The sequence below is a fragment of the Mya arenaria genome, chromosome 6 (genome assembly GCF_026914265.1).
Source record: "Mya arenaria isolate MELC-2E11 chromosome 6, ASM2691426v1".
NCBI classification, from domain to species: domain Eukaryota; kingdom Metazoa; phylum Mollusca; class Bivalvia; order Myida; family Myidae; genus Mya; species Mya arenaria.
In genome coordinates this window covers 22,950,859-22,970,700 of record NC_069127.1, presented here as the reverse complement: position 1 = coordinate 22,970,700, position 19,842 = coordinate 22,950,859, and the positions used below count along the sequence as shown (strand labels likewise).

Here is a 19,842-nt window from a genome sequence, read left to right as displayed (position 1 = left end):
AATTCATCAATAAAAAGGTTGTGCCAACCAGCTTGATTGAACCGCTGGTGTTAAAGAGTTTCTTTAGCACATAGATTACGAGGTCTTCTGTTCAAATTCCCTTTCATTGTTCATTTCTATTTCATAATACTGGGTAGATATTTGATGTTCCAAATATAAAGTCATAATAATACCGTCTTTTTAGATTTACGATGCAGTGTAAATAACCACCAAGCACTCTCGAGAGATGATAATAAGCTGTTCTCCAATTCCATCAATAAAACAGCTTGAATTTCAAAGCATTAACAATATATGCATTCATTTTAATTTTGCGGATATTTGAGAATAATATCATAGATCAATTAATAAAAACCGAATTGAATGTATTGCTCACTTTAAATCATTAATCTTTTGCATGGCGTAAAAACCCCATGGAAATCTAAACCAAAAATACAATTATCTAATGCACGAAAAAACATTGTCTATTAAATTATGGAAGAGTATAGCGTATATACAGATAAAGCGAATTTTCTGTCACTAGCAGGTCCAGAGGGGGGGGGGGCACCGGACGCGCGTCTTTCCCCCTGATACATTGAATAAAATATATGACCGTATTGCGCCAATTTTTTTTTAAAAATTTTGGGAGGGGGGGTGGGGGTAACCCCCCACTCACGTCATATCTTGGATCCGCCCATGGTAGTCATGTCGACATGCAAGTTATAACACGACTTCTCACAATTAATATGACGACTTATTCCCCTATTTACTAGATAAGTCCTCGCAAGCATTGCTACAGGTGGTGTTATAACATCCCAGTCGACATGAAGGGGTTTAGCCAGTGTTATATAAGGGTTTTAGTTAGGTTTTAAAAAGGACAGGGTGCTGCAGAAGGGTGAGAAGGGCACAATGTTTCATGTTGTGAACAATTTGAACTTCATGAATTTCACAGAAAATGTAAAGAATTGTACTTTATTAATTGAAGTAATATAAGGGTTCAACTGCCAAACAATATTAAGCTTTTACTATGAATTTATAATCATATTTCAAGTTCTAAACAAAACCAAAGAAATAATTTATTATCTTTAGAAGGCAAGAGGGTAGGGTGCACAAACTGGTCTCCATGAGGGCAGAAGGGTGCTACCAAACAAGGACAGAGCGCAGCACCCTTCGATAACTATTGAGCTTAAATCCTAACATTAAGGATTAAGCAAGTCGACAAGACAATATGATCACAATATCAGTTAGTTTATAATACGATAAACGCTTCCATACAATGCCCATACTCTATACCAACTGCACTGTGATATATGTGCAAGCCTTTATTTAAATTAAAACCATAACAGCCTGATACACCAACTGTTAAATGAATATTGTGGGTGAATAACGTAAATTACAGACAGTTCCCAAGATAAATTGGGTCAATGAGCATTCTTAAATCACAAGCCCAGAGTTTATATTTGTTTAATTAAAGTAATGAATTCTATATAATGAAGTATCTTTTAACATTGGAGCAGGAAACTTATAATCTGCCCCAATTTCTAGAAAAAACTTAGGCAAAACAAGTGTCTTATTTCATTAAGCCAAAGTACATACTTAGAATTTACTTTATAAGGTGAAAATAAATTCATTTTGATTATCATAATAATAATTTCCTTTAAAGGTTTTAAAACTCTGCAGAATAAGAATTGTTATAAATTACACAAAACAAAAATAATGAGCTTTAACAGCTTAATCCTGTTATAAGGGACCTACTTGTTTGAGAAATTGGGGACTGGAAAAATATGAATTATGCATATTCCATTTTCTAGAATGGTAACTGTCTAGTAATTAAAGTACATTCAAATAAAAAAATCTTTTTAATCTTTATACCCCCTCCCCCTCAACAGCAACCTCCTATCATGCTTCATGGTCCTAGCCTAACCATTCTCCAGATATTTCCTGGAATTACTTTATGAACAAATTGACCAATACCCTAACCTTAATAAAAGTTGGGTCCCGCAGGGTTGTCCAGTTAGCCCAGTTGTTAGCGTACTCGCTTTTCACCATGACGACCCAGGTTCGATTACCAGCCAGGGCGCATGCGAGTTTGGTTAGTAGTCACCAAGCCAGACAAGTAGATTTATTCCGGGTACTTGACCACAACACAAGACCACACTCAGGCGCATCATTGTGCCAACGAGAGTGACTTAGTATAAGGTTGCATAACACAATCTTCACAGTCGTAAAATATGTAATGTTTAAACTAATACCTCTGCATGCCCAAGTGTCGGAATGCCAAATAATTTAAAAATCTGACCTCGTATGACAAAGATATGGACTGGACTTATTCTATCATCAATATGGCTTAAATAGTAAAACATGCTAAGTTCAGAATGTTGCTGTGACCTCGACCTTCTAGGTAGGGACATGGGTCTTATGTGGTACTGAATCTAGTATCAAAAGGAGACATAAGCTAGTCAATGGTAAGTTATCTATGATGTTACTTGTATTATACACATCATACTTTTATCTTCTTAATGCTCGTAAACGCTTTTATAAAATGTTGACGGAGATCCTGACCTTGACCTACTGACCTGAAAGTTACTAGGTACATACTTGTTAATGGAAATGTAAGGGCATGCATTATTCTATTCTCTAGTTTTTGAAAAAGATCCTCAAAGCATTGAAGCTGATAATGTCCTTCAAATCTGTTCAAGAAAAGCCACATAATTAAGAAGTTTTATGAACCTAGGTCAAATATTATTAAGAGACTAGGTAAATATGACATTTCTAGTCATATGAGGGACAAGAAGTTGTCTAATGACTCAATTATCAATCCACAGAGCCACAGCTATATCCCCACTCTACTGAATGGGCTGGTGTCATTATAATCATACAAACTCATGCTTGCTTTATAAATTCAAGGTGAAAGCACATTGGAAAGGATATACATGCCTGTTTATGTCTATTGTCGGAAACATGAAAAACCTAATTGTGCCAATGGTGTTCAAAACTATTCAATATCAACCAGTACTTGAACTTCAGACAGTTTATGTATAAAATTAAAAAAAGAAATCATGAACACTATACATGTATTACATAATACAAACAAATTTAGTCACATCAATATAAATCTCAATGAACTATACCTTATTAATAAATAACAACTTCCTTACAATATTTCTTTGATATTTTTTCCTGTTTCATCCATTTAATTTACACTTGACATTTAAACATCTATTCCATCGCAGAAATTCAATTCATCTTTTTAATACAACTCTTACAATTCTCTACTAGTCTCAAAAATCATGAGCACAGGTAAAACACTTTCACTAACAAATTGTCTTCAATGCAACACTTTAGCACAAGTCTGTGAGAAAATCAAAAACATAATAAACACATATATACATAATTGATCACAGCTGGGTAGTCAATTCTTAACAAGTTCTGCAATGCATATCACAGGTTCACAGGTCTGTATTTGTCCGTATTGAACCTCCTGCATGACAATGGAGCACTTGGGCACTGCAGTCAACATAATCTACATGTACATCATAACATGTAGTAGGCACATCAGTTATTTTCACTTCTATAGACTACTTATAATTCATGAGGATTGGTATCACTACTTCGTCTTTGTCATTTCCACAAAGTTGAGTATGCAACACCATGATATGAACCACTTCTCTCTATAGGATAGCATTTTCATATTATCGGTGAAATTTGCAATCACAAATAATTCTGCAAATAAAACCTCACAAAGTTAACATTTTAAAGTATATACTTCAATAACATCAGGATTTGTCAAGTGGCCCCTTCCCAATCCCTCCAGAGTCATCATGGTGCCCTTTCTTCCTCCGTACCTCGACTTTTCTGTCCTCGCTCACCAGATAATCTGCAAGCTCTTTCAAGTTTTCAAACTCAGTTCTGCCCTGGGATGGTTTCTTCGGAAAGTACTCATTAAGCCTTGTTTTAAACTCTTTTAACTGAAATTAATAGATTTAGACATGATTATAGTTACACATAAAATGTGCATTTTGTGTCACTATTTTGTTAATATAATCACAAAAATACAATGCTTATGTAGCTGGACCAAGGAAAATAGCTACTTTTTGTATAATGGTGTAAATGCAGAGAATAAGTGAATTGTATGTTGTTGTGATAATATTATGCTAAATAATTGATATAAATGAATGTTGAATAATTACATGCATTTATGGATTATGTGTAATGTTTTCAATACTCATTATGATTTTTTGAATTATAGACAGCGACTTCTCAAATTGATGTTTACAATGTAAAATTGAACCTATCAACCATCTTATATTCAAATGATCCAGATAAACGAACTGAAAACTAAAGTGTTAGGGAGACAGACAGGGGGCATAGATCCCGCAATATTCTTGCAGTTCATTCTCTCTGTAACTTTTGTGTCCTTAGCACTTAACAAAATGGTCCAATAACCAAAATTTCTTATACTCAATTTGTTCAGTTAATAAAGGTGCATAACTCTAGTTCTACTATTTATTAAACAAGAGTTATGGCCTTAATTCATGTAGATTTAGCTGGTGTGGTCACTGGTAACATGTTTACTTAAGTTTATGCGAATACTTTTAACAGTATTTGAGCTATGGCCAAAGTCAATGTATTTTACACAACTCCTACGCCACGCCTGACACAAAGTCAATCACATTACCTGAATTTCTTTTCTTAAAATTAAACAGATGACCTCAATATTCAACATTTTAAGGCTTACTACGTTAAAGGTACTGCATTCACTCACATTGTTCACTCCCATGAGTTTGAAGACACCCAGCACAAGAAGTCCTATGGTTGGAACTGTGACCACGGTGGCAAGCGCCAGGGCCTTCGATGCTAATCGCTGGGACTTTAACTGCAACTAAAACAAGAGAATAGATTGAGGATGTTCGTATTTTTTAAGTTGCAGACGCCCATGAGTTTGTACACACCTATTACCATGCGTCAGATAGCAGGTACCGTGACCACAAAGGTATTTGCTGAGACCTTACCAGAAACTAAAGGGAAAGAGTAACTGTCAATGATACTAAAAATTTGAATATCAGGATTTTCAATCTGACCCAACCAGGAACTCGGAATCATACTGGCTATATGAGAGCAGGTATATTTTGATTCAAATGTAGAATGTTTTCGAACTGACAGATAAAGTTTCAAATCCTTAATATCTACAAACATAAATCATATCAATAATTATAAGAAGACATGATTGTAAATCTAGCTTCATTCAAGGCGACAGTCACTGGTAAAAAAGCAGAAGTTGACAGAACGACAATTCATGTTATATAAATAGAGATGTGTGTTTCAGTGTAAGATTTTAATATATTTCACCAAGGGAGCACAAAAACTTATATTTCACGAGTGAAGTAGCCACATGAGAAGAATTCACTTCTGGTGTTCACAAGGTGAACTATAATGCCATCTTGCACTGAAACAAACAATTTATCTTTTTATTAAATGCCCGAAATTTGAATTTAAAGCCATTTAATTATACTTAAGAAAAACATGCCAATATGTATGCACATGAAACATCATTTCGGAAATGACATCGTTGAAATTGTGTCCAAGCCCTGTGCGTGCTGACGTTTGATTTGGAACGGAGAGAGGGCTTCAAGTTTCAAAACAGTGAAATATATCAAATTAATATTGTCACTGTGGGAAACAGGAAAATTTAAATTTTATTTCAACACAACCGGAAAGCATAAAATAAACATAAAAAATAATAACAGTCACAGCCTCCTTTATCAAAACATTCCCAGTTTGGACATAAGTGAAAATATCTGCATTCTATTTTAAAGATTTTGAGTCTTTAAATGATTTTGATAAGGGTATTTGATCGAAATGGAGACGTTTTGTCATAGGAAAGTGTACACACTGGAATGTTTTGCTTTGGTCCATATAATTACCAAAACCCAAGATCAAGATTTTGCAAAATCTGTGACTCAGTAAATCTCAAAGTCTATTGGCGAGTGTGATTGCAGAGCAATTACAGTTTCTTTTGAAAACATTGTGATTTTAACTAAATTTACAAAAAGTAAAAATGAAACGATTGTTTCTTCTAAAACTGAAAGAGAATCCTACAAACAAAAATAACTAACCTTTTCATAGTGAAGAGGGTCAGTGCTTTTCTCCAAGTATCGGACTTCCTTTTTTACGGTTCTATAGTTTGTAACTCCTGCCGCTATGACAAAGGTAAATCCCAGTCCTAATACATAATGAGTCCCTGAAATGAATACAAATGACAGGGTCAAGCCATAATGCAGCCATTATAGGGCGCGGACAGACCTTTATAAACTCAACAACAACAACATGAATACAAATCAGGGGTTGGATCCTTTTAGTTCTAGTAAAAAGTCTGCCTCTCATCAAAGAGGGTGTAGGGTACCCTAGCCAAAACAATAAATAAATTAGATGTAATTTAGAGATTCTTACCTAATAATCCTTTTGAAATTGTAGAAAAATACTTTCTGCATAAAATTACATAAAAAGTATATCGTAACAAAAAAAAACTGTAAGCTGATGTACTTAAGCTGATAAATAGTATCTTGAAAATGTCAGTAGTACCTAAGTCATCAGGTAATGGTAGTGTGTAACCATTGACTTTGACAGTTAAATATAGGACTATGTTTAATATGGTATGACAGAGCAATTGTATGATAAATTTTTGTATTCTTAGATTGTATATAGTAAAAGTGATGAGTGTATAAATACTAACAGCTATTTGAGTCCTTGGCGCCCTGTTCAGTTGTGCCCTTTTTACAAATATCGTCATCCATGGAGGCTGACATATTGGCGTAATTGATTATCAAAAACTTAAACCGGTTTCAAATATGAGACCCGTAGATAGACGTTGCCATGAACCAACCAACCTGAAGTAAAATTCTTTGCCGATGAAACAAATCTATAATGAAAACCATTAGATAATAATTGAACACGGCAAGTTTATTACAAACACCTGGTAAGCTGAGTTGAATTCACTGGAGACACATACAAAGTTAATAAATATCTGTGGCTTTATATACGAATTGATATCAGGAAATTTTCGTAAGACAGTGTTAATGGTCCTAGTTTGAATGCGCCTCACCTGTATGGGCCCCAACATATGAAAAATGAGTATGGAGTTTTGGAGCCGAAGCACACAAAGAATCTCATGTATACTACTATTATATGATAATATGATGAATGGTAAGAGGTAACTCTGTGAAAATTGTGGGTAAACCTTGCTGAAAGTCACACAATCTATCACAAGGCTTGATCTAAATCACTTCTGTAAAATTTCGTATCCCACCAGGGTTTTAGAGATGACGCTCGCAGAAGGATTACTATGGATACTATACTGTTAATAATAGAAACGGCACCACTACGCTTGCTATAAATCATTTCTGTGAAGTTTCGTCTTGACCAGACTGGGGGTTTTGGAGATAAAGCGCGCAAAGAATCTCTATGTACACTATATTGTAAAAAGGGATCATAACTGTGTGGAAAATACTCAAACTGAACCATGCTGAATTCATGCAACGCTAAGCTTGACATGAATCCCTCCTGGAAAGTTTTGTCAATATCTGCTCTGGGGTTTTGAAGTTGAAGCGTGCACATCTCCTGTATCACTTTATTGTAAAAAAAACAACAACACAAAAACAAATGGCCAGAACTTCGAGCGATACCAGAAAAAAGGCAAGTACCACTTTGGTACCACACAGATGAGGTTTCGTTCAATTTCGGAGATGACCCACGCACAAGAGTGTGTCTACAGAAAAACGGACGGACGGAGGGATGGAACACACTGACAAACTGAATATCCCCCTTACAACTCAGCTCTGTTGTGCGAGGATGTAACAAGGACATACAATATTTAAATACAGAATACATATATCGACATAAGGAGTTTCGACTATATAAAACTTAGGGTGGATTTTATCCAGGTTGTCTCGATCCTAACTGGCTTGTTATTATGGTTGATGGTACAAGACGAGAGCACAAAGATAGGTCTTATTCGACTATTATTATTTTTTTACTTGTCTTTTTGATACGACATCTGTGTGTTCGATTTTTTTTTATAAATGGATCAAGTGAGATGTCATGTTTCATCGCCTCTATGGCATTGGCTTGCTCTGAAGCGTCACCTCCCCTGTTTGTGCCAGATTTCAGGAAGATGATTGATTAATGGTGGCCAATATATGCTCGAATAGTGTTCATTTGATAGTTTAATGTATATTTTTAAAGCTTTGAGCTTATTTTCTTTTGACAGATGTGTGATATCGCTGTTTTTTAGCAACATAAATTATGTCAGATGGTAGTACGTTCTAGACTTGATAGTCCTTCTTCTATCACAATTGCCTATGGAACATAATCTTGGAATGGCATCTTCAAGGCATCATAGAGCTTTGCTTTAATATTTTCCGAGTCAATTTCATCAAACTCTTGTCACATAAGAAGTACAAAGACGTGTTTCAATTTCGATTTCACTTCTTCATTTTCCATGTCTGCTGGCATCTTTTAAAATTTTAAAACTGTCCCTTCATCTACACCTATAGTCTTTGACTTTACAGCGTCTAATTTTAGTTTTCATCCTAGTTACGTTCCACTTACTTAGTTTGTCGGTGCACGTTACATTCATTATCTCCCCGTTTAACACAGTGCTCAACTCTGAAGAGAACACCAGTTATGTGCGTGCATGCATCAACCGCGCAAGAAAATTATGCAGTAATATAACTAACTACCACCAAACACCATTTTCTGGCTACTTTTTAAGGAAGATCCGTACTGCATAGTCGTTGCTATTTATAATCAGTGATAAAGCGATCTTGGACTGCATTATTCAGTTACAGGACCGAGCTTGCGGGGTTTTACTTTTGTTGGCTGAATTTAACTGAAACGGACGAAAGACCGCTAGAATTCACGATCTTAAATTTGTACCATTAACACTATACTAGTAAGAAATACAACCATTTTATATACAAGAATATATATGAAACCATATAGTTTGAAAATACAATTATTATATTTGTCGGAGATGGCCGAGTATTTACGATTGGCTACAATACAAAAAGGGGAAGTAATATTTCTTGAGAAACGATATGGGCGATACTATTTCCCGATCTCTCACCGTATTATCCCGTCTCATCCGGTCTCCTAAATCCCGGTCCCAATGTATTAAAATACCTTATGGCTTCGGGCAACGGGTTGTTTTGCCGATGTTTTGTTAACAAGATCGACAATTTATTAAGCTCTTTTTAAATGCCTGGCTAATTAGACTATTTTTTTTGACGAAAATAAAAGTATTTTGCGCGAAAATAAGCAAAAACATGAATATTAAGTATTAATTGTTTAAATTCAATATGGTTACCGAAAATAATATCAAACCCCTACTGGGACCTAAATATTTGCGCGTCAAGCTGCAAGAATGTTAGTAAAAGTTGTGAAAGAAACAGTACTTTTTTAAAACAAAATTAAAATAAGGAGGTACAGGTTAGGTTTAAAAAGTAATAATATATTTGATAGCTCCCTATGGCGAGACATGTTCAATCTGGCAGACAGCCTGATTGAACTGCTCCAGGGTAGGGCAGGCCACTATGTTGGGTGGGAGGTTGTTCCAATGGAAGACAGCTCTTGGGAAGAAAGAGAATTTGTAGTAGTCGGTGGTGGCATATATTAATATGTAAGAGGAGATGTGATATACGTAAGATATGAGGTGAAAATAAAATGTTTTGCATAAATATAGAAAACATATAAAAATAGTGAAGCGCTTACTGGTTCGAAATTAAATTGCTGTTAGTATTTTTCATATTCTGTAGTAATTTTACCTATTTTTTCTGTTACTAAATCTTACTATTTTTTTATCAGAGGAATATCATAGTCACGAATGTACATTTCATTTGTTCCACATTGAGCTTTGATATATTTTTATTTTAAAAAGGAGCGAAAGAATTTAACCAAGAATAAAACGTATAATATAAATTCTGTCATTCGAGACTATGATTAACAATTTTAAGTGTTTCGACGCTGTCACTTAGCTACTGTTGTCAGGCCTGTCTGTGATCGATTTTATAAGAGGCCTCTACTGTTTATTACTAGGGAGTTGTCACAAAAGGTGCACGTGCCAGACAAATTACTGAGGGGTATTTTGCAACAGACTTTAAAAAAGTGACTAACTTTTATCTCATATCACCTAACCATAAAGATTTTATTTTTTAATAACAACAAAATCTTTTTAACAAGTTTTCTTATCTCATTTTCGCGAAAATAAACTTTATTTTCGTTATTGAGTCCAAAATATCTTATTTATTATCATAAAATGGTACTCGTCTTCTAATTCATTAGAATCACATATTTGACAATAACGCGATTTCTAGTCTATCACAGTTACCAATAAGCATTCTTAAGTCATTAGAACTTAAACAAAATTTTGTAAAAGCAATTGTAAGATTTCTTAACGCTATATTGTCTTATCAAGTGTCAACTTCAAATGTGGTTGATAAGTTATGTACACACATTAAAAACAAAACAAATTTTCATTGACTTTTCTTTGCCATTGTTGCAAATATTCGTATATAAGACATTGTTTACAAATACAATTAAAAATGTTTTAAATATAATATTGAAACAATGTCCACGCAATTTGTGACTATCGTTTCAATATTTGCGTATTCTTAACGGCCTTTATAAAACCATTTTGTTATATAAAACCTTTATTTATTATTAGTTTATTTTTTTTTGTTTAATTGATATTCAATATGTTCAGTTTTTTTAACAACTTTAATCAATTGTAATCCTATTATACCGCGGTCATTCACACCTTCTCAATCATGGCCGATACCTATAATTTTAAAAACAGACACCGGATGAGACCGGGACTGGGAAATGGTTTCGCCAAAACAATATTGAAAACTGTTAACTGCGTTTTAAATTAATGAGTAATGAGTGGATTTCACTTCTCGAAAACTGGATTTCACCTCGATTTCCGATCTATTTTCGAAAATTGCTCTAACTTCTTCATTTTTTGACCAATTTCAATAAAATTTGAAATATAAACCTTTTATGAGGCACTTTCTAATAAATATACAAAAACAGAAAATTATTTATTAAAATTAATGAGTTATGAGTGGATTTCACTTATCGGAATCTGGATTTCACCTCGATTTCCGATCTATTTTTGGAAAAAAATGAAAAATTGCTCTAACTTCTTAATTTTTTTGACCAATTTCAATAAAATTTGAAATATAAACCCTTCATGAGGCACTTTCTAATATGTATACAAAAATAAATAAATTATTAATTAAAATAACTGAGTTCTGAGTGGATTTCACGTGAAATCCACTGGATTCCTGTATCACCCCGCACCGCGTTTTAAATGATTTATTTCGCAAAAGATCAAGTCCAGCCAACCCGGAAATCAAATTGCGCAAGCGCATTAATTATGTGAATGGCAACAAAAATATTAGTCAGTTTTTTTTACATAAATTAAGTGTTTACAAAGCGAGAATGTAGGGTTTTTATGAAATAATAACTGTTGATGTTCAGGAATTTAAGTTTTTCAAATGTGTTACACTGTGAACTTGTTGACGTGGAATGAAAGACCAGTCATACAGGCCTGTCACATCTGACTCTCCCGCTAAGCAGGAGGGGAGGATGCCCAAGAATGTTCGTAAATGGGAAGTGTTTCCAGGCAAAAACAAGTTCTGCTGTAATGGTCGTATAATGATGGCTCGACAAAATGGAATATTTTACTTTACTTGTACTTTAATTATTGCAACATGTGGATTATTTTTCGGTTTTGAGTAAGTTCTATTTGGAATATATTTCAATGATACAAATTTAAAAGCATTTTTTCACACACATAGAAGCGCTGTATAATAATTAAATGAATCAGGGAGAGAAGTAATCCTGCACAAAATAATTAAGTAGAAAAGTGCACCTGCAACTGCGGGGATAAATTACAATAGCACCACATCTGAGTTTTACTAGTCCAATCAATATCTGTATTTTTTCCTGACCAATTTTTGGGCAAAATTCATCTCTGTTCAAATGCTACATGTAAATCATATACTCTTACCTAATGTGAAAATTCCAGAAAGGCTACAGATAAAGTGGTCTGGGAAGTCAACTTCTCTTTGGTGTAATAAAACAGCAAAGTTAATACAAAGCAAAGTTATTCATTTATTGTGTGAATCACCTTCAAGCATGTTCTCTTGCAATGATCAAATATTTGAACTTATGAGGCTATTACATGGTGGCAGGTTATGGTCTTAGTCCATTGTGTTTTTTGTGCCTTCTCTCATTTTATTATCTTGTATTGATAAGTATCTTGCATGTAAAGGCTCTCTCTTTTAGTTCAAATTAATTGTTTCTGATCTGAGACAGAACTGTCTTTCCAATGATTTTCAGGTGGAAATCTTACTCCATTTCATATCTAAAAAAGTTTTTATTGTTTCCCCAATGAGTGTTTTTGCCAGACGTTTCGTCCATAGCATCATGCCGTGCACCCATTTTAACTGCTAGAAATACTCAGTGCTACCTTTTCATCTTTCTCTATGGGTCTGATGTCATTTGACAGCTTAGTGTGTATTTGTGTTGGTCAGTGTTCTCTCACCATTTCAGGAATGGGGCCTGTGGCTCTCTGATATGGAAATATGAGTCAATTTGATTGACATAAAACATATTAGGGGTCTAAATTAGAAAATAAATCAACATCATTAAATTTGGCATTTTATTGCAACATCAATTGTCGTAAAAAAATTTTTATTTGCAATGTTGTAGAAATAATCCCCTTTTATGTTGTCCTGTTTCTGAAGAAAAAAATTGGACGAAATTGTCAAGACGTCGGGTAATACATTCATTTTCCATTTGCAGTATGCTGTCGCTAAAATTCATTTATTGCTGTAGCTTTTGGGGTGCGGGACATTTTGTCCAAGAACAGTCTTTCGCAGGTCAATTTTAACCAACGCAGCAGTCTTTGTCGTAACTGGGTTGCCCGAAGCCCTGGACAAGTAAAAACTGTTTCGGGCAAGTCAAAATTCCCAGGTGGTTGCCCGAACCGGCAAGTGCATTTTTACGAAATTTAGATCCCTCTGTTTACATAATTCCTTAGCAACAATTCACAAATCCCGATTGAACGTTATTATTATATTGAAATATTGGCTTTCGTGTATTTATGCATGAATTGGTTATTTTGGGCAAGTAAAACTGTTTTTGGGCAAGTAGTTTTCTTAAATTACTTGCCTGAAAGGACAAATGGTGAAAAAAAATTAAGGCAAAGACTGACGCAGCACATTTTATGGTCAAAAACAAAACATTCATAATTTGAGCTATCTAGTTTTACGCTGTTTGTATGAATAAAGAAGAAAGGACATCAAAGTTATAATTGACAGGGGATTCAATAAAAACTACTATCTGCGTTTGGGCAGAATATCTTGGTCAGATTACTGATAACCAGCCATGTCGCCTCAGTCACTAAAGAGCTATGACCCTTGAATTGGCCAAAGCTGTATTTACAGTGTCCGCTCTCAAAAGTTGGCTAATGTACAACCAGTTATCACCAAACTTGGTATCTTAAAAATGTTTACGTATTGAACTCCAGAAATATCAGCTACATGCTTTTTAAGTCACATTTACAGGGAACATTTAGACTATAATTATCCAACTGAAATTGACTTGAAAAATGGTATACAATTGGTTGAACATGATTGAATGTTTGTTTAAAGAAATTACTAGAGATTTGCAAAGTATATCTATATTTACATTTATCAGTGTTACCTCTGGGTATTTCAAAGTTCACTTTACGCCGGTGGTCCAGGACTCACTTGAACAAAAGGCTTCCTTAGCGAGTGGTTAAAGGCATAAGGCCCTTTTGTGGGTCCAGTGCAGCATCTTTGTTGGGGTCAGTTTATAGGGGGCAAAGCCCTGTTTAGCTACTGGACATGAAGCTTTATAAAAAACTAGGTATTTTAATGTTCCATGTTCAAATCCTTCTAGTTGTCCATACCTGGCTGTGCATGTGACACCAGCGATTCCAGCTGTGGGCGGGGCACTGTTCATCTTCGTCATGGCAACCCTGTTCAGAACCAGCTTCAGTGACCCGGGTGTCATCCCTAGAGCCACTTCAGACGAGGCAGCTGACATTGAGAGGCAGATCGGTATGCTTGATTATGATTGATTGATGGGTTGAACACACTCATGATACTGTGCAGCTGGTATGAATGTCTAGAGATTGTTGGAGGTATACATTTTTTGAAAACTTTGAAAAAGAAGGACCTCATAAGTTATTAAGTATAATTTAAAACTAAGTTGAAAATGCATAAATGCTTTAAGACATTATTATGGTCTAAGAGGTTTTTTAATGTTCAATGTTTTTATTTTTTTATAGATTTAAAACATCTATTCAAAGTATGTAAATATTTTTTTATCTCTTGATTGCAATCAAGTGATTAATAAACATGTGGCTTAGTCTCGCTTACTGCCTTCCCTGAACTAAATCTTTATCAAAGGACAATAACAGTTCAAACTGTTTAATAAATATCTCACATTGATCCCTTGACTTCATACATGTAACTTGTGTTTCACGATTGTCACACATTGTTTGTTGTCCACAGATATCCCCAACCCATCAGTGCCAGGAGCATACCGCCCTCCGCCACGCACCAAGGAGGTGCTGATTCGAGGTCAGGTGGTGAAGTTGAAGTACTGCTTCACATGTAAAATATTCAGACCTCCCAGAGCCTCACACTGCAGCCTTTGTGATAACTGTGTTGGTGAGTAATGAAAATCATGATGATTGATCTATTGGAAAAATACATAGACTGTCTGTACTTGTATTCTGTTGAATATTTTAACACTTTCAAGTTGCTTTTCGGAGAAAAAAGGTCAGGTTTAGTGTTATTCTTTGACAGCAAATGGTGTATCATTGACTTTTTTTTATCATGCAAAATCCTTTTAAGATATTCAGATGAAACTTGGTACACTTGTACACACATGTATAGCGAAGCTCATAAATCTGGCTTTGATAATTATGCCCCTTGGTTGAATGTAATAACAACAATAGATAAGCATTGGCTTACACTAAGGCAGGGCTCATCCCCCAGGGCACTCGAGTGACTAAGTGGCCTTGACCGAGGCAACTTTACATTTTTTCAAAGATCACAGCAAAGTCAGATTTGCTTAGATTTTTCAATGATCAAAAAGCGATATTCTCTGCGATTCAGAGCTGCAAGCAATGTGCTGATTGTTTGTTTATTCAAGTAATGTATTTAAACACATGTTGCATGCCTTATAAGGTGCTCTTGGTTAGAAAATAATGTACATTAAACTTTTGTAGACTTTCTGTTGAGTAGGGAATACTGAAACCATAATGTAATTGTAAAAGTAATGTGACGCAGTGCACGTAATACCATAAATTTAACAGCTATATTACATGCAGTAATTCAGTACTTTTCCACTAAAAGCAATTCTGAAGACATGAAGATAATTACCCTCATAATGGCATGATTGTACATTACATTGTTATGTGATTTTTAAAATGTAAAATTTACACCAGAAATTTTCTGTCAGATAGGGAAAATTTAATTGTTCTGTTGTTTTCTTCAATTTGCTTATGCATATGTCTTTCTATCTTGTGCCCAAACCACAGCAAAAACTCCAGACGTTTATGGAGAGTATGGTTCTTTCAATGTTTGAATAGAAAATAGATTCTGCAGCAGAAGTTAAATATAAAGGTCTGATATATTCATGATGGCCTTTCTATGCTGTTTGGAAATCCATCTTCCAATTTCTTTGAGACTCATCCATTTACGTGGTTTTATAGTCTTGGTAGAATAATCAATGGTTTGTAAGGCAATACCATGGCACTTCAGTTCAGAGGAAATACTCTAATCAATAACCTGGCCTTATTAAGAGGAATCTCCCTAAGTTTCCTTACAGAAATTAAATTAGCAGCTAATTTGACGTAAGAAATCTTATAAAGCATTTGTCTAAGAGCTAAAACCTGACTACCGGTATTTTATATGTACAAGTCAAATGCAGGGTTCGTCACTAAAGGAAGTACAGGAGTTGAGATGTTGAAACTTTTGCTAGGACTTCTGGTTTTGGGGGCTTGTTAATCAGACTGCGTAGTTCATGCAAATGAAAATGTAAAAAATGAATGCCATGTTGGATAGATCCATTATTATTCTGATTCATAAATCAAAGTTAAATCTGGCATGAATATTTCCAATTAGATAATTATATTTCTCCTTTCTGTATGTTTATGAATTTGTCTTAAATCAATGGACGTCTAGATTATGACTCAGACTCCAACATTTGTAAGTGGGTATTGCGATTGATTCAGTTAGTGACTAACATAGACATAATTGTTGTGACGCCTGCACTACATGGCTGACACCTAAGAAATGCTTTCAGTACCGTGGTATAAGGTTTTCAAACTTTATATGCATGTTATTAATAGTCTGAAGATGGACCCTGTTGTTTTGGGGTCAAAGGTCAAGGTCATGGTGAATTTTATGAAAAACAATTTCGGCGTTCACAATCAAATACTTTTAGATGACTTTGTGTCGAGTTTTAAAACTTGGTGTGCACATTGTTTGTGGTCAGAAGCAAATATATTGATTTCAAAGATTCAGGTCCCTTTGGCCTTTATTTGAAAAAATATGTGCGCATGTGAAAGGTGAAACATTTGCTTCACTGAGTTCTAGTTCTATCTGTTTGTTCAATCCATATATTTAAAAGATTCAAAAGAGTTGTGCTTAGTATCCATAGGTTGAGTCTGAACTGAAATCAAAATGTGGTAAAGTAAGGTAGACAGACATTTGGTCAGCATCAATAATTGTTTGTGTCAGTAATTTTTCTCAGAGCTTCAACATTTATGGGCAAGAAGTAAATAAAATGGAATATACTTTATCGATAAGATGCAAAGTTCCATGCCAGTATTGAAAATAATTACACAGATTGTTTGGACAATAAATTCCGTAGGGAACAGCCATGAAACGTTGGAATCAACAGCAGGAAACATTGTTGATCAATGCAGGTGGAGATTTTAATCAGACTTTTTTTTAAATAATTCTTGTTAGATCATTATACTGACATCTCATTCAATGTTGTACCTGGTATTTACTGTAAAGGAACATTTCGGAGGCAATTTTTTGGCTGCTACTGATCAGTGATACATCTCTAAATGATTTTATCATCCTTAATATTGATCAAGTGTTCGGACTTTTCCAGTGACCCAAGCTATAGCTTTTAATTTAGTGAGTTTTGATTAGAACAAACCTTGGCTTAACGGAACTGTGAAGGAAGAAAAACTACTGCTAATTCTATTTCAGAGCTCCTGATGAGCAGTGTATTTGCTTAATTACGTAATTCAGATTACAGAAAACTCAATTAAAATGATTTTTTAGCTTATGAAAACACATGCAAAATGTTTGTGTACACAATTGTTAAAGGAACATACAATGTACATATCCTCCAGGTTATATGCTTTTACCAATAATCATTACTCAATTAATGAATGAAAACTGCAGGAAAAATTAATGTGACGCATTGCTCATCGCATTGATTCAAATTCAGAAACATTCCTTGCAAACATGACTTCTCCAATTGAATACATGTAGGTTTATATTTTAACCATATTTTATGAAACATGCAAGTTTTCCTCTTTATCCAATTGGCTTCCAAATCTCTAGGTAAAAATAACATGTACCCAATGCAAAAGCCTGATTACCCAAATGCAAAAGTCATTCGGTTATATTGAAAGTTCTTATCTGTAGGTCTGTATGGGTAAGTTCTCCCCACTCCATATTTAACACCTGTTTGACGATATCCATGGCTATAAATATCGGATTGATTTAAACACATCGGTACATGTAGCTATTTTTCAGATCATTTTTACTTCATCTGTTGCCATATTTCTGTGTGTTTTTTCCACATCTGTCTCTGTATTTCAGAGTGTTTTGACAACATCTGTTGTACTACTTCAGAGCTTTTTGACTTCATTTGTTGTTAAATTTCAGAGTGTTTTGACTTTATCTTATGCCATATTTCAGAGTGTTCATACTACCTCTATTGCTACCTAGATGTATCGGGGCATTTTGACTACACCTGTTGGTATATTTCAGAGCATTTTGACCTCATCTGATGCCATATCTCAGAGCATTTTGACCACCTCTGTTGCCATATTTCAGGGCATATTGACCACATCCGTTGTTATATTTTAGGGCATATTGACCACCTCTGTTGCAGTATTTTAGGGCATATTAACCACATCTGATGCCATATTTCAGGGCATATTGACCACATCTATTGCAATATTTCAGGGCATATCAGGGCTTCCATTAAAGGAAGTTTGGAAGTATATTACTCCCTAGAAATGGGTTAAAACTTCCAAAATTGATTCCTTCCGAAGTAGAAAGCTTGGAAGTTAAAAATATCAAAACCCTTCGTCAGTATTACTTTTTAGTCAAAATTTCAATCAGTTTAACTGTTTTTAAGTAAAATGAATTATTATATAATATACGGTAAGTTAAAGTTGCATTTTTTTATTTTGAATATACTTGTTGAAAAAAAATTGAAAAAGATATTATATTCATTAGATTTTTACTTCATCATTCAGTGTAAAACTTCCAAAATTGATTGACAGGAAGTTCATACTTCCAGTTTCCAATTCTTAATGGAAGCCCTGGCATATTGACCACATCTGTTGTTATATTTCAGGGCAACTTGACCACATCTGTTGTTATATTTCAGGGCAAATTGACCACATCCGTTGTTATATTTCAGGGCATATTGACCACATCCGTTGTTATATTTCAAGGCAAATTGACCACATCCGTTGTTATATTTCAGGGCATATTGACCACATCCGTTGTTATATGTCAAGGCAAATTGACCACATCCGTTGTTATATTTCAGGGCATATTGAACACATCCGTTGTTATATTTCAGGGCATATTGACCACATCCGTTGTTATATTTCAGGGCATATTGACCACATCCGTTGTTATATTTCAGAGCATTTTGAACTCATCTGATGCAATATCTCACATATTTGACCACATCTGTTGCTATATTTCAGGCTTTTTTACCACATCGTTTGTTTTCAGAGCAATTTGACCTTAACCGTTGCAATACCTCAGAGCGTTTTAGCCCCATCTGTTGCCATATTTCAGGCATTCTGACCTCCTCTGTCGCCATATTTCAGAACATTTTGACCTCCTCTGCTGCCATATTGTAGAGTGTTTTGATCTGATCTCTTGCCTTTTTTCCAGAGCTTTTTGACCACCTTTGTTGCCATATTTCAGAACATTTTGACCACCTTTGTTGCCATATTTCAGAACATTTTGACCACCTCTGTTGCCATATTTCAGAACATTTTGACCACCTCTGTTGCTATATTTCAGAACATTTTGACCACCTCTGTTGCCATATTTCAGAACATTTTGACCACATCTGTTGCTATATTTCAGAGCGATTTGACCACCACTGCCCGTGGCTGGGGAACTGTGTGGGGAAGCGAAACTACCGCTACTTCTACTTGTTTATTCTCTCCTTGTCTATCCTGTGTATCTACATTTTCGCCTGCGTGCTCACACATCTTATACTGCGTAAGTATTGAAACATTGTATAAGCAGCATTCTCACTGGAATCTGAAATGTCAATTTTGGAAAGTTATGAGTCTAGCTGTCTGTTATATTTAAAATCTTTGAGTCTCAGAGTATTAAAATGTTTAAGCGTGTTCTGCGTATTGAAAAATGGTATAAGCATCCTTCTTACTGGAATCTGAAAAGTCAATTTTTGAAAAGTGATGAGTCTAGCTGTCTCATATATTTAAAACCTTCTAGTCCCAGAGTTATGTTTAATTCCAGA

General features: G+C 34.7%; 2 protein-coding genes across 10 annotated transcripts in view; one reads left to right on the top strand and one right to left on the bottom strand.

The window, feature by feature from the left end:
• Nucleotides 1-3,038: 3,038 nt before the first annotated feature.
• On the bottom strand, nt 3,039-6,783 carry LOC128238914 (uncharacterized). The gene is made up of 4 exons (XM_052955234.1): nt 6,710-6,783; nt 6,093-6,217; nt 4,742-4,858; nt 3,039-3,944 (listed from the first exon to the last, which is right to left on the bottom strand). Exons 1-4 carry the CDS (start codon nt 6,780-6,782, stop codon nt 3,753-3,755), a joined length of 507 nt encoding a protein of 168 aa, XP_052811194.1. The 5' UTR covers nt 6,783; the 3' UTR covers nt 3,039-3,752.
• A 4,602-nt stretch (nt 6,784-11,385) lies between these two features.
• LOC128237365 (palmitoyltransferase ZDHHC14-like) overlaps nt 11,386-19,842 on the top strand; it is a 32,709-nt gene continuing 24,252 nt past the window's right edge. For all 9 annotated transcript variants that reach the window (XR_008261587.1, XR_008261588.1, XM_052952827.1 and 6 more), the window contains exons 1-4: nt 11,386-11,771; nt 13,966-14,126; nt 14,583-14,741; nt 19,443-19,580. Coding sequence is in view for 7 of the 9 variants with exons in the window: in XM_052952827.1 (XP_052808787.1) it covers nt 11,563-11,771; nt 13,966-14,126; nt 14,583-14,741; nt 19,443-19,580 (667 nt within the window). In the remaining 2 variants the exon portion in view is untranslated. The remainder of the gene's footprint in view (nt 11,772-13,965; nt 14,127-14,582; nt 14,742-19,442; nt 19,581-19,842) is intronic.